General features: G+C 41.8%; 1 protein-coding gene across 8 annotated transcripts in view; it reads right to left on the minus strand.

Moving 5' to 3' along the window:
- Positions 1–26224, minus strand: part of NEBL (nebulette) — a 513560-nt gene that overhangs the window by 85378 nt on the left and 401958 nt on the right. For 5 of the 8 annotated variants that reach the window (XM_033931315.1, XM_033931316.1, XM_033931318.1 and 2 more), the window contains 6 exons: positions 18659–18766; positions 15327–15437; positions 7689–7799; positions 4906–5016; positions 3497–3607; positions 712–822 (listed from right to left, as the gene is read on the minus strand). The exons of the other annotated variants lie outside the window; for them this stretch is intronic. In XM_033931315.1, the coding sequence (XP_033787206.1) occupies positions 712–822; positions 3497–3607; positions 4906–5016; positions 7689–7799; positions 15327–15437; positions 18659–18766 (663 nt within the window). The remainder of the gene's footprint in view (positions 1–711; positions 823–3496; positions 3608–4905; positions 5017–7688; positions 7800–15326; positions 15438–18658; positions 18767–26224) is intronic. 8 annotated transcript variants of the gene reach the window in all.

A 26224-nucleotide genomic window follows, 5' to 3' on the forward strand; every position in this document is an offset into this window, starting at 1 on the left:
CTGCCGAAATCTCTGTTAAGACTTACTCCAGCCCATCTACACCCTCCCAGCCATTGAAGCCCTCCCCAGCCCATCCTCCACCAAACGGCCATATACAGACACAGATCGTGCAAGTCTGCCCAGTACTGGCCTTAGTTCAATATTTAATATTATTTTCTGATTCTAAATCCTCTGTGTTCATCCCATGCTTCTTTGAACTCAGTCACAGTTTTACTCTCCATCACCTCTCTCGGGAGCGCATTCCAGGCATCCACTACCCTCTCCGTAAAGTAGAATTTCCTTACATTGCTCTTGAGTCTACCACCCCTCAACCTCAAATTATGTCCTCTGGTTTTACCATTTTCCTTTCTCTGAAAAAGATTTTGTTCTACGTTAATACCCTTTAAGTATTTGAACGTCTGAATCATATCTCCCCTGTCTCTCCTTTCCTCTAGGGTATACATATTCAGGGCTTCCAGTCTCTCCTCATACGTCTTCTGGCGCAAGCCTCCTATCATTTTCGTTGCTCTCCTCTGGACCGCCTCAAGTCTTCAAAATTGAACACAATACTCCAAATGGGGCCTTACCAATGACCTGTACAGGATTGTCCTTACTGTGGAATTTTTGGTCTTCTTTTTGTTGTTCTGCCCTATTATTAACAGACACACATTTCCTTAAAATTATACATTATATTATATTTCACTGAAAGTTCTCACGGCATTTAATACCCACCTGACTTGCAATTTCTGAAGCCCTCTTGGCTCGCTGCATATCTGGGATATCCATACCCACTTCCATTCCTTTCCCTTTAATTTCAATTTCCAAGTCTTTCTTGTATTCTTTCTAAGACAAATAATTATTATACATGATAATGATTTTTTTTTTCATCCAGATGTTTATTTTTATTTGTGATATAGAATCCAGTTTACTGAAACATTTGTTTTAGGTTAGGGTAACAGTGATCTACTTGTATGGTATAACTATATCTATAAATTAAAAGAACTGGACTGTTATTATGGAAGGTCTACAACAGAAGCAGGTCAATAAAACAGTAATAAAACATTGGTCTTGGACAAACCAAGGAAAGCATACCAGATGCCAAGAAGAGAAAACAACAATTTTGAAAATTAATAAAGATCTATTAAAAAAAAACAGAAGAAGAAGAGAAAATACCAATTTGTTAACACAAGATCTTATTGGACAACCCCAAATAGCCAGGTTTCAGTGATTACCTGCCTAAAGATACAATGTCCAGAACACGATAGGTTGTCAAAATGCAATCTACAATTCAAAAGGTACAAAAATCAAATCTCTCACATTTGAAGTATCTCTGTACCCCTTATGTAAGTAAGTCACCAAAATGTGGCTACATTGGGTATGTGTTGCCATATTGATGTCTGCTGCTCCTCTTGGCACCTTGTCTGCTTTCCCCAGTTTCACCAAACTGGACCATTGTTTAATCATTGCTATTATGGAGGTCAGTTTAGAAAGGTTTTCCTGTGTGTACAGACTCTTTTACCCAAGGAAAAGGGGCTTTTTTGACATTGTGAAGCCGTATACATGTGTATAATTAAATATAGCAGCAATAACATGCGTATTTATACACATGCAGTACCTAGGGTTTATTTCTCAGGCACAATGTTTTTCGACATCTGCACTGCTGTTGATCACTTGAGAGGAAACGACATATGTACAGTAAAAGGCGAAGAACTGATCCGTCAAATGAAAAAGGCTTTGTTCATAGCACATTATTTTCCTTCAACTCATTCAATTTGGTCCCATATTATCCTGGTTAATCTGGAACTAGGATCCTCCATCCCCCACAACTCGCAAAGGAATCTAACACTCGAAATGGCTGAGACTACTGCAGTCTAATAGCTGACAACATTAAGCAGTTGATAAAGTAATCACCTCAGAGCTGACCGAAAAGGCTAGCAAAACATTATAATGCCTACATCACAGAGGTGCAAACGTTTTGCCTCACACTGTGTAGCTCTGAACAAACCAAGGAACCTCTCTTTGACTAACCCCATCTTTTACTAAGGCGTGCTCGCCCTTTTAGTGCGCGCTAAACACCTTTGCGTCCATAGAATATAATGGATGTGTTATGGCTAGTGCGTTAATATTTAGCGTATGCTAAAACGGCTAGCACACCTCAGTAAAAGGACCCCTAAATTTGGATGATAAGGTCTTTTCTTAGGGACAGAATTGGCTTGAAATTATTTTGATACAGAAGGCTGATACTAGTTAGATTCTTGGAGAGTCTAAATGAAAACGATTAAGTTAGCACAAGTTGGAAACCTATTTCAAAGTATATAAATTATGTTTTAAAGCCTCTGAGGTGATTTTATTGTTTGTGAGTTTAAAGCTTGTTCCACATGCTATGATGCGCCCATATGTGCGGTGCATTTCGCTGAAGCCTAGTGGTTAGTGTCTATGTAGCAATTCGTTTTTTATATATATATATATATATATATATATATTCTTTATTGATTTTCAAAACTTAAATAGTGCAATACAACAAATGCAACATATAATAGTATAATAAAAGCACATTCACCTTACACATGTTCTTAATCAACCCCCCCCCCAATGATTATTCAATAAAACAAAAAAACATAGATTAACGTAAAAAGCCATACCCTATTCTAAACGATAATATCTTCCCATCTATTCACCCACCCCCAAATGTAAGTACCCTAAAACAAAACTAAGACAGAAATAATCCCCCCTCCCTCCCATCCTTCCCTGGATATGTATTTAAATTATCTATGTAGCAATTCTAATATTGTAAAGCTGCAATGATTCCTAGCTGACATTTATGGGATACCAGAGTTGGTATGGTATGGTACTAGATCAGTGGTCTCAAACACGCGGCCCGGGGGCCACATGCGGCCCGCCAGGTACTATTTTGAGGCCCTCGGCATGTTTATCATAATCACAAAAGTAAAATAAAAAACAGTTTCTTGATCATATGTCGCTTTAGCTATAAATGACAATATTATTATTAAGACTTAGCCAAAAGGAAAGATTTATAAACTATAAAGAGTTTTACCTCATGCCAATCGTCATTTCTTTAATAAGACATGAACTATTTTTTTCTGAGGCCCTCCAAATACCTACAAATCCAAAATGTGGCCCTGCAAAGGGTTTGAGTTTGAGACCACTGTACTAGATGAAATCCCACTGCTGCTCCTTGGACAAGTCACTAACTCTCCATTGCCTCAGGTAAAAACTTAGATTATGAGCCTTCCAGGGACTGGGAAACATTTAGGGCTCCTTTTACTAAGGTGTGCTAGCAGTTTTACCGCACACTTAGCGCACGCTACAATGCTGCACGCGCTAAACGCTAATGCCTCCATAGAGCTTGCGTTAGTATTTTTCATTTAGCACATGGTTAGCGTGCGCTAAAAACTCTAGCGCACCTTAGTAAAAGGAGCCCTTAGTGTATCTGAAAGTAAATTATCTTGAGCTACTGAAAAGGTATGAGGTAAATCCAAATAAATCCACTACAGACCTGGCTTGCAATTTCTGAAGCCCTTTTAGCTCGTTGGATATCTGGGATGTCCATGCCTATTTGCATTCCTTTCCCTTTAATTTCACTCTCAAAATCTTTCTTGTATTTCTTCTGTCATATAAAATACAATATGCACAGGATTAGCGGTCAAGGGTTTAAATGAATACTCATGTCAAGATACCAAGAGGCCAATTTACAATGCAGTTGTAACCCAAGTGATAAGCAGTGATATTGCAAACTAATGGAAATAAACAGAAATCATTGTATACTCCCTCTTTTCTTTTCCATGACTCTAAAAAAGACAAAACATGCCCATGCCCATGCCCACCAGCTTTGCAAAAAGTCACAGCTTGTCATTTTGGAACTGGGAAAGGCCTGAGCAGTAGCAAGCTGCTGCTGCTCAGGCCATTTCCAATTCCAAAATGACAGCCCCGATCTCCTGTGGCAGTCTTGTGAAGACGTCACAGGTCATGGCCACCATTTTTACAGTACAGTCGATGAGGGTAGAAGTAAGTTGGAATGCTTCTGTCCCAAAGACATCACTAGACCACCAGGATATTTACAAGTTAGGCCTCTAGGGGGGAGGGCAGAGTGGTGGGTGGCCCTGGGGGAGGAGAGGTGTTTTCTGTCAGGAGGGAGAAGGCTGGCTTGTAGTGGCAGGGCGGGAACTGGGTTAGTTTCAACTTTCTGCTGAAAATGCAAAGGCATTTTTGGCCAAAATCCGAATCTGGATTTCTGGTTGGTTTTGTTGTTGAATCCAAAACCAAATTTTGATTGTCCTATAGAACTAATGCTCCTGCTGGGAATATCGCCAGATGAAGACACGTGAAGATGTTCCTGGACTACCATTTAAAGGGTTCAAAAGGTCTTGTAAAAGACCCACTTCCAACTAGTGAAAAATCCTTGGTGGCTAGTGAGGCATTCCCCTGACTTTCCCCTCTAATCCTACCTGGGCAATAAAATTTAAAGGACTGCTTGTTTAAGCTCCACACACTTGTTTAAAAAAAAGTACCCATTCCTAACAGCATAATTCTCCCTGATCCTACCCAACCTTATCCTAAAATCCATGATGGTCAAGAAAAAGAAGTGATCTCCACTCGCTCCAGCCCTACTGGCACCATTTTCCAAAATGAAACAAGTCGACCCCATACACTCATTTGGCCCACAAGGGGAGTGAATTTTAACCAAATGGTACTTTTTTTAATTTAATGACCAAATGGGGCGGGCGGGGGGAGGGGGGTTTATATCAGTAAGATCACTCCAACAGGCCACCAGTGATTTTGCACTAATGTCGTCAACTGGCTTTAGCCAAATACTCCAAGAGATATTCCAAGTAACACCAACAACAGTTCTCTATCCAGGGGCTGAAAACTGAGAATTTTATGTACAAAAAGATTTTATGTACTCACCTGACTGATGATTTCTGATGCTCTCTTTGCTCTTTTGATATCAGGAATGTCTGAGTTAAGCTCCATTCCTTTCCCTTTTATTTCACATTCCATATCCTTTCTATATTCCTTCTGTGGAACAGAATAACATCAGTCTGAGAATGCAGAGCAGACTATTTTAGACAGTGTATAAAATGTTAGTGAAATCAAACTAAAAAAGAGAAAAAAAGAAGCCAGAGTCACGTACTGCAAAATACCAGTGCTCCTCAAAAACTGTGGAGAAATAAAGCAGCATAAAAAGAATAAGTAGAAATAAAGAGGATAATTTTCAAGTAATATATGTCGCTAAAGTTTTACCCATGGTAATCAGTTATCTGAAAATTGAGCTCTTATGCAACTAAAGGCATATGCACTGTTTCACAACATGTGGACTTTCAACCAGAAGTGAAAGAATGTTAGAGCAATTTTAGAACTCGGTGCTAGAGAATGACATGGGGACAAATGTGTCCCCGTCCCCACAGGAACTCAACTTCCCTGTACCATCCCTGTGAGTTTTGTCACTGTCACTGTCCCTGCCCTTGCCCCATTCCTGTAAGCTCTGCGTTAACAGTACAATCCTCAAACACTTATGATTTTAAAAAGTGTTTGAGGGTTGTGCAGATGAGGACCAGAGCTTGCAGGAATGGGGCAGGGACGAGAAAATGAGTTCCCGCGGGAATGGGGAAAAATTTGTCCCCCTGCCATTCTCCACTCGGTGAATTTGAGTTCCACAAAGCAGCACCGTTAGCACCAATTCTATAACTGCACTCCAGATACGTCTAAGCTGTTAGGGAAAATTGGCGTCAAGCTGGCTTAAGTGCTTGTGCAACTCATAGTATTTTTTAAGTGGTACATGCCACTTGGCAAAACGCCCATGGCACACCCATGCTCTGCCACCAGTGTATATTCCCCATGTTCAGTTACACACTATGGGCCCGATTCTATAAACGGTGCCTAAAATGTAGGTGCTGGACACTTAGGTGCAATTCTATAAAAGTTAGGGGCACTTTATAGAATCGTGTCTAGCGGTGCCAAAAGTAGTCTTTGGCATCAATAGGTGTCCTAACCTTAGGCATAACCATATATACTAAGGGAGTAACTATATAATTATATATATCACATAATTATATAAATCACAGCTCAAATAATATACATAATTAAATTTTATATAGTGCTCAGACCCACAACCTATTAATGTTCAAGTGAAGTGAGACAAACATAGGCTGCTAACAATGTCTTACCGCCACAATCACAGATTCATATAAATAAAGCAGAAAAACCACTTGCTGTGACTGGAATAGTGCTGGTCACAATACAGGCAGACTCATGTGCAAAAGTGCCAGTGCAGACATTTAAAAACTCCTGAAGCCATGAAATGCAAGCCTTTCCCCTGACTCAAGTTTCGCAATAGAATGCTTCCGCAGGAGGGGAAACTCTTCCTGTGGCTTCAACTGCATAGAAACACCAAACGTAGCAGCACTCAACTGATAAACTAACTGTGGAAGAAACGCCAACTCCCTCCCAAACATTTAAAGAGGAAGCCTGACGTCACTTCCTTTTGAAAATAATAAAGTAAGATCATAGCGGATCAGAAAGATACCTTCCAACTCATGTGTAGAAGGAAAAAACTGAGGAGCTAGAGCACCGCCAAGAGAGGCGGGGCCAAGAGAGAAAAAAAATATAGATGATGCTTTCTACACAACTCGCGACTGGAGGAGAATAACCCACTGGTTCAGATCTCATATGCCTTTTGCATTAGAAACACTGATTAAAAAACAAAAAAAAATGAATTAGCTGGTAGGTGCCTACCACCTTGATCAGCCTTGATCAAGCTTCCCTTATAACAGGGGTGTCAAAGTCCCTCCTGGAGGGCCGCAATCCAGTCAGGTTTTCAGGATTTCCCCAATGAATATGCATGAGATGTATTAGCATACAATGAAAGCAGTGCATGCAAATAGATCTCATACATATTCATTGGGGAAATCCTGAAACCCCGACTGGATTGCAGCCCTCCAGGAGGGACTTTGACACCTCTGCCTTATAAAGACACACCCCAGCCCATCCCCCCAAGTAGCATCCTCCTACCCTCCTAAAAGATCCCCTACCATCTTTTGCCACCTACCATCAGTATTGTTTTACTGATCACCAGATCCTCTAGTTCTATATTACTATTGATTTTTTTTTTTCTTGTATGAGTGTGAATCTTTCCTATCATTGCTTGGAGTTCCTTTCTTTGTTGTTTTTCCTTTTAGTTTTGTAAACCCCTCTACCCTGCATGTCAGATACAGTGGTATAGTAAATGGAAATAAAGATAAAGATCCCTGGAGGTCCAGTAATCTTTGGGTAATCTCCAGGAGTCATCTTTCCTTATAAGTGGGGGAACTGATCGGGGTGGGGAGGGATTGAGAGGGATGTCGTCAGCCCTTTAGAATCTGAACTACAGCTTTGAGGTCCAACGCTCCTGGCACAGTAAAATAACCTCAGCTTTTGGAGTTATTTTACCATCATTTTAAGCTCACAAAATGATTTGCAATGTGCACCTGATGCACAGTCACATTCTGGATTTTACAAAGTAATGAGCTGCTTTACATTAATGCACATGTTTTGCATCCCATTACTATGTAACCCACAGTGATCTAAATATTACTGAGGGAAGGCAAGACCAACTGCATTAAAGCCCTATAACTCATGTTAAGGGGCAAACAACATAATTTAAGGCCCTAATGCAACTTGATAAATTCCCCCCTTAATCAGCAATAATGTACCTCACTTAATATCAATGCAGCATTTTTCACTCGAATCAAATCCGGTGTATCTTCCAATACTGTCAGCCCTCTTCCTTTCATCCCTTCTTCCAAATCTTTTCTATATTCTTTCTAAAAGACAAAAGACATTTTTGTAACAATAAATCAAGCATTCAATTGTTAGGGGAAAAATCATTCATATTAGCTCTTAGCAGAGATTTTTTTTGGAAAATCTTTTCTGAACTATAAATTAGGTAAAGTACGTTTATAAAATGATAATACACCACAAATGAGCCAAGAGTTCAATACCTGATTGATACCCTTATTGTGAAACATGTCTCTCTTGTGCTGCTCTTCATATTCAAAGAGAAAAGACATCCTATTTGAATGACAGAGTGAGTGCAAGAATGTTAAAATATTCTTTTTTTTTTTCTGTGATTCTGCTGCGCAGAAATAAAGGTTAACCAAAAATAATATAGGCACTCGGGGCCAAATTCTTTACACGGCACCTAATTCAGTAAGCGCCTACAAAAGCGGCGCCTGTCGCAGGTCGAAAATAGGCGCTGCTTGTAGAATCACACCTAGCAGCGCCTAAATCAATTTAGGTACTGGCAGGTGTCATAATCTTATGCACTGGAGTATTGGGCGTCTTTTTTTCAACATCAAGTGTGTAGACCAAAGGACTCAGGCACTGCACACTGCAAATAAAATCAATATAAAAAGCTCATCCTTCCGGCTTCCTGATGTAGCGTAGCGAAACACAGACTGTGTTGGAGCCGTGAACTGACCTTTTCAGATAAGTGGTCTACTGTTAAATAACTTTTGTAGAGCCATAACATTTGCCACTCCAGTAGAAGCAAGTATCCTTGCTCCATGCAATGTGTTATGATTAAAATTCAAGCACATTGTACTGCTGCTGTGGCACCTTGCTGAAGAGCTTATGAGCACATTTAAATATTTAAAAGCCTTTAAATGTTATATGAAGATACTATTTGAGAAACTTGCCCAGTATTGATGACAGGAGTTTTTTTGTGTTTTGTTCTATTCAGGGTTTATTTTATGGCAAAAAATAAACCGGCACCTAAGGTAGATGCCTACCAGTACCAAACTCAACCCATGCCCAAACTCCACCCCTAACCACACCTACTTTCCATGTAGGCAACTGGGCAAAGACACCTATCACGAGGTGGTAGGCGCCTACCAGCTAATTAATGTTTATATATTGCTTTTTAATCAGTGTTTCTAATGCGAACGGCATATGAGGTTTGAACCACTGGGTTATTCTCCTCTAGTCACGAGTTGTGTAGAAAGCATCATCTACATTTTTTTTCTCTCTTGGCCCCGCCTCCTGTATCACTGTGCAGTGCTCTAGCTCCTCAGTTTTTTCCTTCTACACATAAGTTGGAAGGTATCTTTCTGATCTTACTTTATTATTTTCAGAGTTTTTTTATCTGAATTTGGAGGCTTTGCGGTTCAACAGAGGTCCCCAGTGTTACGGGGCAGCTCTACCTGAGAGAAAACAAAGACTGTCTTGGCAGACGTCTGCAGCTGGGAGGGCAACCCTATTCAAGAGCACCAAGAGCACTGCATTAAGACTTTCAGTGGCCCGAGGACCATTCCCCTGGTAACAAGGCTCACTCCTAATTGGTACCAGAGCTTAAGTACAGGCTGTGTGGCCCCTTGTTGGTCATCAGGGCTCTAGCAGGTGCTAGCTGCATTTCCCTCCCCCATCCCCCCAGAAGACGTGTGAGGAGCTATGGGGGTCTGGGGTCTCAGGCTTCATTAGGATCTGACTGGCAGCCCAAAGAAACAAGCATCTGGATTATTTTTATATGCTTGCCTGAGTCAGAAGTTTTCTTCATTCCCCAGCTGTGGTTTTCAGCTGAAGCAGGCAAGGTGCCGAAAGAACAGCAACAGAATTGTGAGTACAGTCTATGGTTGTCTATGGGCAAAATCGAGAGAGTCCCTAAATTACAGTTTTGAAGGCTTCTGGGGCTAGTATTTAGTTTCCTACCTTCAAAAACCCTGTGTTGATTTTTTGTATGTTTCTATTCAGCTTCCCTGGGCTGTTTTTTGGCAGTAAAACACTACCATGGTGGCCAACGTTTGTTTTAAAAGTCTCTATTTGCCTCAATTTTGGTTAAAATCGATATAGATGAACTCTTCGGGTTGTTTTAACCTGGATTGATGCCAGATAGGTGCTGGATGGCTAGTTGAGAAACGTCCATGTTCCTTGTGCCACAGGGTACATGGGAGGGGGGGGGGGTGAGAGTGCTTGGCTTAGCCCCCCCTGGTTCCTCTAGGGAAACAGAGTTACAGATGGCTTGGGTTTTTGGTAAAATATCCCTCCAAGCCCTTGGATAGAGACTCAGTGGATTCAGCAAAATGCAGGTATGCAGACACCACTGGACCCAAAATTTTAAAGATTTTAAAGAACTGCTACTTACACTTGTACATGTCAAAGGATGCAGTTTCAAAGGGAGAATGTTCCACAAATGGTTAGAATAAGCCAAAAATGATGCAAGAATTCCTGATTTTGCATAGCCAATACATGTATCCTTTTTATAAAACAAGCCCTTTGGGACAAAAGCAGGCCATATCCACTTTTTGCATTTCTAAGCAGAACTTTATTTTTGTTGTTAGAAAAATCACAAAATATTTTAAACATTCACTTTATCACAAAATGTCAGTATGAAGAACAAGCAATGCCTGAATTAGCTTTAAACTGTCTGCAGTCTACATTTTTTCTAAAAGTGAAGACATGCATCAGTGTCAGCAAACTGCTTATTTCAACCAAGACTTTATAGGAGTGATTGAGGGGGCAACTTTACTTAACCTTTTGGATTTAAAATAATCCAAAAAAACCCCATAAAAACTGGCTCCCTAACAAATGTTATATATGTTGTTTTGTTTTGTGAAATCCAGCACTTACCGTATTTTTCAGACCATAAGATGCACTTTCTCCACACCCAAAAAGGGGGTGGAAAAGGGGGTGTATCTTATGGACCGAATACACTGCACACACACCCCAGTACCTTTTTTAGTGGTTCTGGTCCAGCGTGGCCTCCTGGACAGCTGCCATTGTCTTAGAAGAGCGACACACAATGCAGGAGCACAACCTTTGCGCTTCCTGCTTGGTCCCGCCGCTCCGTGATTGGCTGAGGTCAATTCTCGATTCGCAAGAACTGACCTCAGCAAATCACAGAGTGGCGCGGGACCAGGCAGGAAGCGCAAAGGTCGTGTTCCTGCATTGTGCATTGCTCTTCTAAGACAAACCATCTGCCAAACTATTATGACTCACTTCAAGTTATAAAAAGATAACCTCAGTAACAGTTATGCTCAAAACACCTTGTACAATCCAATGGGAATTCTGATTCCACTTCCTCAAAACGAGTCAGTGGTGTTGGGATTCTTCATCATTCCCAATATATGGAAAGTACTCAATATGTTTTTTTTAGAGATATATATTTTTTTAGAGATTTTTATCTATTTTCTTATTTATTTTATAACATCAAAGTAGCTTATTATAGCTTAAACAGCTTATATGTAGAAAAAGGTTTAAAAGTGCATCACTTAACTTAAATCCTTATCGGTTCCCCTTCCCGACGCGTTTCGGAATTCTTGAAAAAGAATTCTTGAAAAAGAATTCCGAAACGCGTCGGGAAGGGGAACCGATAAGGATTTAAGTTAAGTGATGCACTTTTAAACCTTTTTCTACATATAAGCGTCATACATTTAATCACGCGCTAACCCCCTCGGCAAGCCAAAAAACTAACACCTCGTCAATGGAGGCGTTAGCGACTAGCGCGGCAGGCAGTTTAATGCGCGGTATTCCGCGCGTTAAACCCCTACCATGCCTTGATAAAAAGTGTTTAGAGCAGCTGCCTCAGCACCCTGAGGTCATAAGTTTAATTCCCACTGTAGCTCTTGTGACTCTGGGCAAGTCACTTAACACTTCATTGCTCCAGGTACAAAATAAGTACCCGTCTAAAATATGTAATATATGTACTTGTACCTAAAGTCTCCTGCTACATAGAAAAAAATAATGTTAGTAAATGCGTTATGGATCTGCTATTTCAAATAATTGTATGTTGATTTTGCCTAATCCAGAAACGGGATGGTTTCCTGCTTTCTTTGATTTCTCCCCACTTTATACTTTTCTACTGTAAGTGATGCCAAGAAAGAAAAACTTGGCACAAATTGTTGTGTCCTTAAAAGTTTAAACACTTATTTTTCATTAGGGTTTAGGAAGGAGGGATGGAATGTAAATGATTAAATTTAGGTCACAGGATGTGAACCTGAAATAACATATACAGTACATTATAGGAGGTCCTATGATCTGATGTCCTATGATATTATGATACATCCTCCCTTGGTTTATATATATATATATATATATATACAGGTGTTTGATGAAAAAGATTCTCTTAGAAAGCTTTTTATTTCAATGCTTTTTGAACTGGTAGTGAGCCGTAGTGTGCACTGATAATTACTAAAATTTTCATTTATTATTTTTCTTTATACCATCCGTTTACCCCTTTTTTTCTAAGAAGATAGAAAAACTTGACAGAAATTGCAGGTAACTTAGAAAATAACGTATAACAATAGGAAAAAGAAGAGCAGAGGGTATGGAACCTCACAGAGATGTGTTCTCAGTTATACAGAGGTAAATCCATTGGATTACTGAAAAGACTCTTCTGAATTACAGGCCCCTTTTACCAAGCAGCGTTAGCAATTCCCCCACTCTATTCCTATGGGCTTTGGTGCATTTGCCATGGGAAAATCACTACAATTGTTTTGTAAAAGGAGCCCTGAGTAGGGTTATACTCATGTGTTCTGGAATTGACTGGAGTTGTACTGTTTGAAGCAGGGCAAGGCATTTAAGATTTTGTCTTTCTCATATCTAATCCATGTAACTTGAGTTAGCTACTGATACATTCACTATGTTTTATTAAAACTTGTCATACCGCTTGTTCTTATGACAGGTCCAAGTGGTTTACAATTATAAATCCATAAAAAGAAAGGAACTCCATGTAAAAATAGGACAGCTCTGAATAGAAAACGTAACATGCCCTCCCTCATTCATACCAACAACTTACAATAAAGGTAAGAAAATCATTCTTGTATCAATTATGTATCACAGAGACTCACTTAAAGACCCATTTCCACTAATATATATGCACCATATCTGACAATGTCAAGATTTCTCCAAATGCGTCTTGAAAATAAAAAGTTTTCAACATTGTTTTAAATGCCTTAAGATTTGCATCCAGTCTCAATTCTCACGGATTCCATAATTGTGGTGCTATTGAAATAGAAAGCCTTGCTTCTGGTTGATTCCCATCTAGCCCTATGTGGCAAAGGAAGAACTAATCTATTATCTTGGGTAAGGGTTCAATATATCAAAGTTTTGCAAAAATATTTATAACATCACTTCAGATTTTTTCCTCTGTTCATCCATATCAGTACCCCTGAAGCATCACACATTAAAAACATGATTTTATAACATCCAGTACCACCAGTATCATCCCTGTTTCTCCTCTCCTTCAGAATATACATGTTGAGGACTTCTGGTCTCTTCTCATACTTCTTTTGGCACAAGCCCCCTACCATGTTTGTCGCTTTCTTCTGGACTGTTTCAAGTCTTTTCATATCCTTGACCAGATACAGCCTCCAAAACTGAACACAATATTCCAAGTAGGGCCTCACAGCATCACAAAACCTCCATTCTTCTGCTGGTTATATCTCTCTCTATACAGCCTAGCATCCTCCTGGCTACAGCCACTGCTTTCTCACACTGCTTTGTCGCCTTCAGATCTTCAGACACTATCACCCCAGGGTAGGGTTAACATATTTTGAGATGCAAAACCCAGACACATGGCCCCGCCCCATTCTGCCCTGAGCCTCAGTGAGTTCTGCCTCCAGCCCCGCTCCATTCCACCTCCACCTCTCTGTCTTTCCCTTCCCTAAGTCCCTTCCTCCTCCTTCCATTCCCTGGTCTGACATCTCTCTCTTCTATCCCCTCTTCCCCATCCAATGCTCTGATATCCCTCTCCTTCCCTTTTCCCCCTCCTATGGTCTTGCATCTTTATCTATCCTTTCCCTCCTCTGGAGGTCTGGCATTTTAGCTTCCTTTTCTCCCTATCCTGGTGGTCCAGCAACTTTCTTACCCTCCCCATGCTACTTCCCTTTACCCCCCCCCCCCCCTGGGATCTGGTGCTTGCTCACCTGGTGCTGCTGTATCTCTTCGGGCCATCAGCAGCATGACTGAAGTAAACAAGCTGTCTTCGGCGACCTGGAAGCTTTCTTTCTGCTACTGCTTTCTGCCTATGTGAGGACAGGAAGCAGTAGCAGAGGAGGAACTTCCGGGTCGCAGAAGACAGTCACACTACCAATGGCCCAAAGAGTTATAGTAGTGTCAGGTGAGCAAGCAACAGATCCCGTGAGGTGGTGGTGGGGGAGGGAATATTCCGGATAGGTGCCCAAGCTGCTGTAGGATTACTACCATGTTTCCCCGAAAATAAGACACAGTCTTTTTTTTTTTTTTAATTCTTTATTTATTTGTTACATTACAATAATAACAAATATTCATGAATATCTACAAGAGCTCTAATTATTTAATGTGGACTAGATCATGGTTAATTAATTGCCTTACATATGTTTTAATGTTCTCTCTATAGAGCTCTTGTAGATATTCATGAATATTTGTTATTATTGTAATGTAATGAATAATCAAATAAGACACAGGCTTATATTAATTTTGGGCTCAAAAACGCACTAGGTCTTTTTTTCAGGGTAGGTCTTGTACAATGATCCATCTCTGCCTTCCTCTCCTCCACCCCAATTCTTCCTCTTTCCTTTCTGTCCACCACATGTACTGCATCTTTCTATCCCTCCCTCCCATCCATCCCTCGTGCAGCAGAAACCTTGCCTATCTTCTATCCTTCCCTTCCTCCCATCCCCCCATGCATCATCTTTCTATCCCTCCCTCCCATCCCCTCCCCCACCGCACAGCCGAACCCCTGCTGACCCTTCCATCTCTCCCTCCCATCTGAACCACTCCTACTGAGAGACCGACATACCTTCTTACAAATGGCAGCGTCGGCAACAATCTAATCAGGCTGCTTCGTGACGTTCTCCCGCCGGGGCATTCCTCTCCTGCATCATTGATGATGTCATCAGCAACGCAGCACACGGAAGGCTCCGACGGGAGAAGGCCGTGAAGCAGCCTGATCAGATTGCTGCCGATGCTGCCATTTGTAAGAAGGTATGTCAGTCTCACGGTCAGCAAGGTTCAGATTGGAGGGAGAGATGGAAGGGTCAGTGGGGATTCAGCTGCATGGCGGGAGGAAGTATTGCTGTCGGCAAATCCTGCGCTTCAACTAGAACTTATTTTTGAGATAGGTCTTATTTTCTGGGAAATACGGTAGATGTCAGGTTTCCCCGGACAAAAGTTGCAAAATTAAAAAGCTGCACAGAGGTCATGTCCATGGAAATTGGGACATCTGGTAGCCCTACCTCAAAGTCCATCTCCCCATTAGTGTATTGTGGATTTTGGAGAATGCCCTACAATGTTTCATGGAAAGAAGCAACAATGTGTGTGTAAGCGGTTAATTTGCTACTTTCAGTTTCAGATTATATCAGAGAAAAATGTCTTACCTCTTTAAGAAGGTTGGTGACATGCTTTATGTGCAAGAATTCTGGTGTCAAGTCTAAATCTGCTGATGCCTTTCCTTTCATCCCTTCCTCAAAATCTTTTCGGTATAATTTCTATTAATTTAAAGGGAAACAAACTGTTACTGATATATACAGAGAAAAGCGATGAAGATTTAGGCATGCCTCACAAGGTGAACAAGGAAACATGCTAGGACAGTTTAGACCAGGGATCTCAAAGTCCCTCCTTGAGGGCCGCAATCCAGTCGGGTTTTCAGGATTTCCCCAATGAATATGCATTGAAAACAGTGCATGCACATAGATCTCATGCATATTCATTGGGGAAATCCTGAAAACCTGACTGGATTGCGGCCCTCAAGGAGGGACTTTGAGACCCCTGGTAGACTAAAGTTTCTTATGCTTTCATACAAGAGGTGGCAGCTGGAGCTCTGCCCCGCCCTCATTCCAGCAGCACTTATTACCATACTGGGCGCAGTAGTTGGGTGGGTGGAGACCTGCAACTACCAGCTGCCTTAAATTAGTTGTGAAGACAGTTGGAGGAAAGGATAAAAGAGGAAAGCAGATAGAGAAAGAGAGCTACTTTGATGAAGAAGCGATGGAAATAAAGCCAAGGGGCAGACATTCAATAGGGTTTAATTGGGCAGGAGCCCATGCTGAGATGGCCCGCCACCACTGTTCAACTTCACTTAACTGGGTAGTACGGCTGAATATCTAAGCTAACCGACCATTCGCTAACTGGCTAGGTTAGGAGTGGTCCAGGAGGAGAGTTTGGGTGGACCCACAATACACCCATTTAGCAATATTTGATCCACTAAATGGCTAAGTAGCATAATGTTGACATCAAAAAGACTGCCCTAATTTACCTCCCCCACCCCCACCGCCTTTTACAAAGCCACGTTAGGCTTTTTTTTTTTTCACCGGCTGCGGCCGGTGTTAGCTCCAGCGCTCATAGGAATTCTATGATTGTCGGAGCTAAATTCCACGGCAATCAGCAATAAAAAAGACTAACGTGACTGTAAGGGGGGAGGGGGGAGGGGGTTGGGATTAGTTAACTTCTGGGTCAATGCACATACCGTTTATTCAGTGCATGCCCTAGCACTGAATATCCAGGGTTTACTTAGCGGCTTATAAGCTGCTTTCTTAACCCTGTGAATATTATCCCCTAATAAGTTTGGAGATCTCTTGGAGTCAATGCTTATTTTTGAAATTTTCAGCTTTGTGAGCTGACCCATGAGCACTTAAAGATTTAAGTGAGAAAAATATTTTTGCTTGGGGAGAGGGGAGTTATTAAGAATCAAAATAAATAAATAAATTAGCAAACTTTGAGTATGTTGAAATACTGCAGGAGGTGTTAAAATTATAACAGGTGGAATTGCTGAGCTCTACATTTATTTTCTTTTTGTGGCTTTTGTTTCTGATGCTGTTGGCCAAAGACTGAAACTTTTAACACAGAATTATAGCAGACCCTCTGGGGCAGAGACCCTTTGAAAAACTGCTAAAACCTCACTGAGACAGACAACAGCAACTGTTCTAGAAAAGCAATATACAGTATAAGGGCTGTAAGGGTTATTGAAAGTTAGTGTTGGGGTCACAGTTACTTCTTTGGAGTACAACTGACTTCTTGAAAAGCACTTATTGCAGAAGCTTGATACTGCAACAATCCTACATTCAAAGGGGACTTGCTGATGTTTTGCTACACGTGAGCTTATGAAGGAGCACCTGAAGATACTGGCCATGAAAAATATAGGAGATAGTTTTAGAAGATGTATCATTTGCAAATGTAAGAAAGAATATTTTTGGAGGACATGACAGACCCATGTGACTTGAGTAAATTGCAATGTTGTGAGGTAGAGTGATAAAAAAGCGTGGAAGAAGCTTCACCCCCTGAATGTTAAGGCATCTAACATAAGAACATAAGAATAGCCTTACTGGTCAGAGCAATGGTCCATCAAGCCCAGTAGCCCGTTCTCACAGTGGCCAATCCAGGTCACTAGTACTTGGCCAAAACCCAAGTTGTAGCAATATTCCATGCTACCGATATAGGCCAAGCAGTGGCTTCCCCCGTGTCTTTCTCAATAACAGACTATGGACTTTTCCTCCAGGAACTTGTCCATACCTTTCTTAAAACCAGCTACACTATCCGCTCTTATCACGTCCTCTGGCAATGCGTTCTAGAGCTTAACTATACTGAGGATTGGGATATTAGCAAGGCTTCCCACAGTTCAGACATGTAACCAACGAGGTGCGAGACCAAAGGGGCACATCAAGTGTGAGAGCAGGAGGCAAAGGATTTGAGATTTAAAAGCAATTTCAAAGAGTCAGATCTTCAACTAGGACTTGAGCACTACTAGATAGAACTAGATGTACCAGAATAGAATGGCCATCAAAACAAGAAGTAGTAATGGCAAAGAAGGGCACAGGAGATCAAGAGAAGAGACAGAGAGATCTGTGAGGAGTCTAATAAATAAACTCAGTGCCATCGATATGGGCCAGGGACTAGGGTCAGGAACTGGTTGAATGGAAGGTAACAGAGGGTAGTGGTCAATGGAGATCACTCTGAGGAAAGGGATATTACCAGTGGTGTGCCTCAAGGTTTGATTCATGGGTCTGTTCTTTTTAACAGTATTGTAAGTGATATTGCTGAAGGGCTGTCTGATAAGATTTGCCTCTTTGCGGATGATACCAAAATTTACAATAGAGCAAACACCACTGATGGTGTAGAAAACATGAGGAAGGACCTAACAAAGCTTGAGGAATGGACCGAAATTTGGCAGATAAGATTTAATGCTAAGAAATTCAAGGTCATTCATTTGGACTACAAAAACCCAGCGGGGCAATTCTTAGGGATAGACAGTATTGGGGGTCTTGCTGGGGAGCCAGAAGGTAAGCACACTGAGGGAGCAGGCGAGACAGAACTACATCTGAAGAAAGATAGAGAGTTGAGGGAGGATGTTGGCCCTTATGGGGAAATTATGCACACACAAAAAAAATCACAAATATAGGGTGCAGAATTCTAAAATACTTCACATAGAATTTCTAAAATTTTGTGCAGAATTGTGTTTGTTTTTTGTGCAGAATGCTCCTGGGAATAATTTTCCTACCCTCAGACAGCATGCACCCAGATGACTCAAGGGCACCTAACTGGTCAAAATTGGAGGGCACTTCCTGCAAGCCATGCCCTTGACCCGCTTGTTGGCTGGTAGGGTTTAATACAGTAGCAGCAGAAGATTTCCGTTCCCCCTTCTGACTGTATCACATCTACAGTAAATATTGTTGCAAATTTCAATAATTTTCTTAAACATATAATGGTTACAAACCTGACTTTGAATCCTTTGTGTTTCCTTGGAAACTTGATATGCAGGAGTTTCAACAAACTCAAGCATCGACTTGCCTCTAGACTTCACATAGTCTTCTTTGTACTTAACCTATGGAATAATATAACACATCAAGCAGAATTCACTGGCATAGGTGAAGAATTCTTGCTTTCCAAGTTGTTGTTTTTTTTTTTTTTTTTTAATCTTTATTCCTTTTTAATAAATCTTGCTTTCCAAGTTTAATAAAATTTGATAAAACGCTAATCAAAAATTCTAAGCGTTTTACAATAAAAATTTAAAAGGAGTCCAGTTAACAAACTTTTAATGACATAACATTACTTTCATTGAACAATAGGGTTGTGGGGAGAAATACAATTTAAAAGAAAGAGAGAACATTTAAGGATATTAACATAGGGAAAAGGAAAAAAAATAAGTTTGTATAGAAAATGAATTTTAATATTGTAAATGAACTAGAAAAGTCCCATAGGCCAATTAACAGTCATAAGCTTCTTTATTGCATTGTGACTGCTTGCCTGATAATACAGCACTGCAAACAATGTTACATATTTGGTTACATAGGGGACAGGATCAAACCCTTCGTAACAAGCATGTAGACTGGAATAGGGTCGTTCCCCAAATTCTATAAATGGTGCCTAAAGTTGGGTGCACAATTATAGACTGTTAGAATAAGGTCAATTGCACATGTAACATAATAAGCTAATTGGTGATAAGTAGCAATAATTACCCTTAACAAGCACTAATTGGCACTGATTAGCAGTCACACACATAAGTGACTTGCGTCGCTATTCTGTAAACTGAGCACCTAACTCTTCTTGCATGCAACTCCAAAGGAGGCATGGCGTTAGAGGGACATAAGGTCAGGGGCATTCTTAGGATTTAGATGCAATATTATTGAATGCCCTCTCTTCCCATAGCCAGCTTAAAGTGCCGGGAGGGTGGCAACACATGACATGCCAACTGTTGTGGTTGTGTGGCTAAGTGCTATGGGTTGGGGAAAGACCAGGTGGCCTACCTCATAAAACCTTCACCATGAAACTCTGTGGATCAGAATTACTAGAAAATGAGGTGCTACCCAGAATGGTCACTGGTAAAAGGAAGCAGGGGAGACCAAAGGCCCCTTGGTTGGATACCATCAAGAATGGCACGGGAATGAGCATCAAGCAAGTGAATGAAGCTGTGGAAAACATGGAAGCATGGCGAGGACTGGCTTACAGAGTTTCCAAGGGTCAGACAAGACTGAATGGATAGTAGTACTATTATAGAATGGTATAATTTACACACCCAACTACCATTAGCTTGGTACCAGCATTTATATCAGGTTTTAGCAGGCATAAGGTCTTGTGTCCAAAGTTAGGCATGAGATACCTGCTAAGCCAATAGTCAGTAAAGGTCATTCAGCATAGAGTGCCCTTTGCAGAATGGTTGCTTGGCACAGATCTTCCCTGCACTCAACATTGGATGCCATTTACCGAATTCACTCCTATATGTCAAAAAATTAGGAATGTGCTTTCATTCAATTCTTGTCTCATTCCCGCCTCCCCTCCCCCACCCCCCTCTCTTTTATGAAGCCACGTTAGGCTTTTTTATCACTGGCCGCGGCTATAAAAGCTCCAACCCTCATAGAATTCCTATGAGCGTTGGAGCCAAATACCGCCATGGGCGGTGATATAAAAGTCTAACACAGCTTCATAAAAGGGGGCCTTTGTTTAGTGTGTGTGCTATTTATTTTTAACATGTACTAAAAAAACAAAAACAAAAACAAAAAAATAGTCCATACTATTCTGGTTCAGTTTATACTATCTCATTATAACAGGAGTGCAAATTAAATATCATACTCTACAACAGCAGCCTCAAACGAAACCCTTTGCAGGGCCACATTTTGGATTTGTAGGTACTTTGAGGGCCGCAGAAAAAATAGTTAATGTCTTATTAAAGAAATAACAATTTTGCATGAGGTAAGTACCTACAAATCCAAAATGTGGATTATCTGAAATGATCAGAAGCAATTAAGGAAAGATTTATAAAAACTATTATAGTTTATAAGCCTTTCCTTAATTGCTTCTGATAATTTCAGCTATACACAACTGAAAGCAGTGCAATATGCAGAAAGTGAAAAACTATCAAAGTATCAACTGCAAGACACAAGACTTTGGGCCAACTATTTTGAGGCCCCTCGGTATTATAAAGAATGATTCTTTATGGAAAACTTGTGCCTTAAGTGTCCGGTGGTCGCGTCCGCAACCGCCTTCAGCTCTCGCCTCCTCCAGCACCGGACACAATGCACAAGCTGCACTGCCTCCAATGGTTACCTTACGTTCTGGAACCTCACGCAAGCGCTTTCCTGCATCTGTACACAATTGTGAGGTGGAGTGGAGAGAACAATCACATACAGACGCAGGAAAGCGCTTGCGTGAGTTTACAGCAGTGAGGCGGGAAAAAGTTCCAGAACACGACCACCGGACACTACCGCCGGACACTTAAGACATAAGTTTTCCATAAAGAATCATTCTTTATAATACCGAGGGCCTCAAAATAGTACCTGGCAGGCCGCAGGTTTGAGACCACTGCTCTACAACGATATAGAAACAAAACAAAAATGGGAATGGAGCTTTGCTGCCAGCAGACCTCCTACAAAAATATGTAGCTGGCAGACTATCTTCCAGCCCTGCTTGTTTTAATAGAGCCCCTGTGTGTGGAAAGGTCTGTCACATGATACAACAGCAATGAGGAAAGACATTCATTCACAAGTTCTCTCTAACATAAATCTGTCCCACTTGTCAACATCCAACCCATCAAAGTTTAATAAGGAGACTGCCAAAGTAATTGCCCAAAATTGGTTTCTTTTAGGCAATGCGCCACTCTAGAAGCATAAAGCGCTGACCTCTTGCCCTAACAGACCCCCAGGGAGATGTGATGCCTGAGGATAATCCATCCCCCATATGATTGTAATTTGACGGGTCTTGATGTTTAAAAGTCCAATTACAGAAAGGGATTATACAACTATAATCATGATTCTGTCAAATGTTTTCCATAAACTTTGAAGTGGTCTCAATTAGGAATGATTCTTTGTAATTTTGTTGTACTTGTAAATATACTACGATCCATTGCAGATTATTTTATGATTGTAAATGTAAACAAAATGTTAAAAGCTGAAGGTGGGAGTGAAAAAAGCATTCAGTCAATACCAACAGTGTGTATCTATGGCTACATCTATGGAAGCTACTGGATTTTAGGATTATATTTAAGTTTTTAAAGCCTGCGTGTTCAGTCCAAAGGCTGTACAGAGTGGGTTAAAACATTTAAGAACACTCAATTACAGTTCACATTACAAAAAGTGTATATAACCCCCCCCCCCCCCAATCAAAATCAAAGAAACAAAAGGGGAAAATGATCAACATGGGCTACCTTTAAAACAAGTTATTTTAAGTTATTTAAGGTTTATTGCATAAAATAACCTGTCTCAAAGGTAGCCAATGTTGATAACTCACTCCCCAGGTCCCCAAAACAAAGTATCCACTAACAATTTATAAAGCTAAATTAAAAGACAGTTTGATAGAAAATTTAATATTTGTAAAGGATCATCAGATGGTAATAAACATAGAATCCAATCAAAGAGAACATCGGATCATAGATCTCATTGTCATTGGTCCATAAAGAGTGGCTACAGAAGGGGCAAAGGCGTGGCTACCGAAGGGGCAAAGGCCCCCCCCCATCAGGGCCGGTTAATCAATAGGCCAAATAGGCACGTGCCTAGGGCCCCAAGCTGTGATGGGGCCCGCTGAAGGAGGGCAGAGAGCCCCTTTTTTTCCTCTCTCTCTTTTTTCAAACAGAGATTATTGGCAACGGGCCCCCCGGCACTCAAGATTGGCAGCGAGCCCCCTCCCCCGCGATGACACTGAAGATCGGCAATGGGCCCCCGCCAGCATCAACACTTCAAATCAGCAATGCGATGCTCAGCCCAAAACTTCCTCTGACACAACTTCCTGTTTCCACCCAGGCAGTTTGAGTCAGAGGGATGCTTTGGACTGAGCATCGTGTTGCTGATTTGAAGTGCTGTTGATGCTGGCGGGGACCCGTTGCCGATCTTGAGCGTCATCGCGGAGAGGGGAGCCCGTTGCCGATCTTGTTGCCAAAATCGGAAAGCAAGGTAAGAGGAAGGGAGAGAGATGGGCCTGTGGTGGATGGAGAGAAGGGAGCAGATGATGGAAGTGGGGAAAAGGGAGAGAGAGAAGAGGGCAGATGATGGAAGTGAGGAGAAGGGAGAGCAAATGCTGAATGGAAGTGGAGAAAGAGAACACATACTGGATGGAAGGAGGGATAAAGAAAAGGACATATGCTGGATGGGGGAAGAAGATAGAGTTAGTGAGATAGTGGAGGGGTGAAGGCATGCTGTGGGTAGACATAGTGGAAAGAGGGAAACTGAGACTGCATAATAAGAAATAATTTAATTTAGACGGAGGCAAAAAATAAAGAAGACCAGAGAAGAAAAGGAAAGGGAAGAGAGAGGAGAGAGGAGAGAGAAATGCCAGAGAACGGGGAAGGAGACAGAGATATCAGATCTGAGCAGAGCGGAGGAAATGAGAGGAGAGAGATGCTAAAATCCACAGGGGGGAGGGAAAGAAAGATGAAAGGAGAGAGATGCCAGACCTTAAGGGAACAGAGGGAAGATGATGTATGCCAGACCAAAGGGGGGGAGGTCAAGAAGAGAGTATCTGTGTCTCCCTGCCATGTTTCTGGAAGGGGCAGACAGTGGATGGAAGAAAGAGAATGACAAGAAGATGAGGAAAGCAGAAACCATATGACAAAGGTAGAAAAAAAATTCTATTTTTTTTTTTTGCTTTAGGATAAACTAGTATTGTAGCTGTGTTGATTAATGCATATTTAGTTGGGGCTAGAGTAACTTTTGCACATTGGAATAAAACAGTGTAGGTGTGTGTCAGCCGGAATGTTTGAGGTGTGTGTGACGGTTTGCATGTTCTGTATGAGGTGTGACTGTGGTGAGGATGTGCTGAAATGCATGGGGGATCTTATGGTTGTAGTTCTCTCTCATTAGAAAATAAAGACGAGGGATGCAGGATGGCATGCTGATATCTCCTGATGCTAGATATCCATTAACTGCGGGGGTGTTGAGCAGTGTTCCCGCTAAGCTGCGTTGGCCTGCGCTCGCGCACAAAATATTACATCGCAGCGCAAAGTTTCTCTTCACAGCGCACACACGCGTCGGTAAGGTAAGGGGACGCATTGGGGGGATTGCACTTCCCCACAATTGCCATGCTTCGGTTCCTCTTCTTCCTTCCTTCCTCCCCCCCCCCCCCCGCGGGACCCTGCGGCACCATCAACTCTTACTCCCTCTAATGTCGGCCCTGCAGCTCCAGACTTCCTCGCACCTTCTCCCCTCCCCCTTTGGATCGCTATTATTTTAAATGTTATAGCCGCGGAGCTGTATCCATCAGTGGAGATGTCTAACCTCGGCCTGCCCCGGAACTCTTACTGCAACAGTGACTTCCTGTTCCTGCCTAGACGGGCGTCTGCTGCAGTAAGAGTTCCGGGGCAGGCCGAGGTTAGACATCTCCACTGATGGATACAGCTCCGCGGCTATAACATTTAAAATAATAGCGATCCAAAGGGGGAGGGGAGAAGGTGCGAGGAAGTCTGGAGCTGCAGGGCCGACATTAGAGGGAGTAAGAGTTGATGGTGCCGCAGGGTCCCGCGGGGGGGGGGGGGAGGAAGGAAGGAAGAAGAGGAACCGAAGCATGGCAATTGTGGGGAAGTGCAGAGCTGCAGGGAAGAGTGTTGCGGTACCCAGCTGGAGGGAGAAGGAAGATGAGGGAGGGAATTAAAGGAGATGCCAGGGCTTGGAGCGTAGGAGGAAGGTATGCCAGTCTAAGGGAAAAGGAAGGGGGAGATGTGAGAGCATGGAGGGGGAGCGAAAGATGGAAGAAAAGGAAAGGAGAGAGATGCCAGAGAATCAGGGAAGGGGAGATACCAGACTATGAGGAGAGGTGTGGGAGAGGGAAGGCGAGGAGAGAGATGCCAGACCAATGGGGTGAAAGGAGAGATGGAAGGGGGAGGCATACAGTTTCTGGAAGGGGCATAGAAGGAGAGAAGATGCCATATAGGGGAAGAGAGACGGCAGACAGTGGATGGAAGGAAGAGAGTTACAAGAAGATGAGGAAAGGAGAAACCACAGAAGACAAAGGTAGAAAAAAATTTCTATTTATTTATTGCTTTAGGAGACATGTGTCACTGTTTCTGTGAAGCATTGTATGCAGAGTCCAGCTTCTTGCTGGTTCAATTTAACCTTTGTCTATGTATTTTTATTTTATCCCCCCTTTTACAAAACTGTGAAGCGTTTTTAGCACCAGCCTTGGTGGTAGCAGCTCTGATGCTCAGAATTTTATGAGCATCAGAGCTGTTACCTCCGTAGCTAAAATCCACACTACAGTTTTGTAAAAGAGGGAGGGGTTAGTTTGTGATTACATATTCCTTACTAGGCGAAGGTGTTTTCTGTGTTCTGTGTGTTCGAAAGACATGGTTTTCTGTTAGGATTGACGGTGTAGGATTGATCTGTGCTGGTCTGGCTTGTTTAGTTTTACAATGGGTGTATTGATGTACTGCTCACTGCAATATGTAAGATGCTGCCTTTTCCTAGGTACTCATGTGTGACGTGTGGTTTGTTACTAAAAATCATGTTTTTCTTACAGATGGGGGGGGGGGGGTGCCAAAAAATGATGGGCCCCGGATGTTACATATGCTAGGTACGCCACTGTATGTAAAGATACCAGAAAGCTGGCGTAGCAAAAACTTCTAAGTTTTGAGTATTTAACCCTCCCACAATCTCACGGGCACTCGTTTCAAGTTTATTGAGATTTTGATTTAAACGCAATATCAAATATTTTCAATGCGTATAACAAAAATAAATTTGGGGAAATAAATAAAACCATTTGAACCAGTGTTCCCGCTAAGCTGCGCTGGCGTGCGCTGGCGCACAAAATATTACATCGCAGCGCACACGTTTCTCGTCACAGCGCACGATCGGAAGAGGCGTACGGCAGATGGCAGGGCGGCGAGAGGAGAATCGGGCGAGTTGGCTCATAACTTGCTGGCGCCCGATATTTTTGGCTCACGGTGAAAAAAGTTTGCTCACAACACCCGCCCGCTTAGAGGGAACACTGGTGTTGAGCCTTTTTTACTATACATACTCCTCTGCTCATGCTTGTTTTGTATGTTATTTGCATTGATCTGATGTGGTTAAGCTGAGCAGTTTGGACTTCACTTCACTGCGCATTTCTGTCCTCTCATGACCCCTGTACTGTCTTTGATACTGTCTTTGATACTGTATTTGATACTGTTTTCGATACTGTTTTTTGACACTGTTTTTGATATTGCTTCGTATTGCAGAGGGCAGTGGTTGTCCATGTGTTTCTTGTCTTAATAAACATATTATTATTATTTTTTTTTTTAAAAACCCTCTTCCGTGCTTTTTAAAAAAAAAAAAAAAAAAGGGGAGGGGTTAGTTTGTGATTACTTATTCCATACTGTGTGAGG

This window comes from Geotrypetes seraphini, chromosome 2, assembly GCF_902459505.1.
Source record: "Geotrypetes seraphini chromosome 2, aGeoSer1.1, whole genome shotgun sequence".
In the NCBI taxonomy this organism is placed as follows: Eukaryota; Metazoa; Chordata; class Amphibia; order Gymnophiona; family Dermophiidae; genus Geotrypetes; species Geotrypetes seraphini.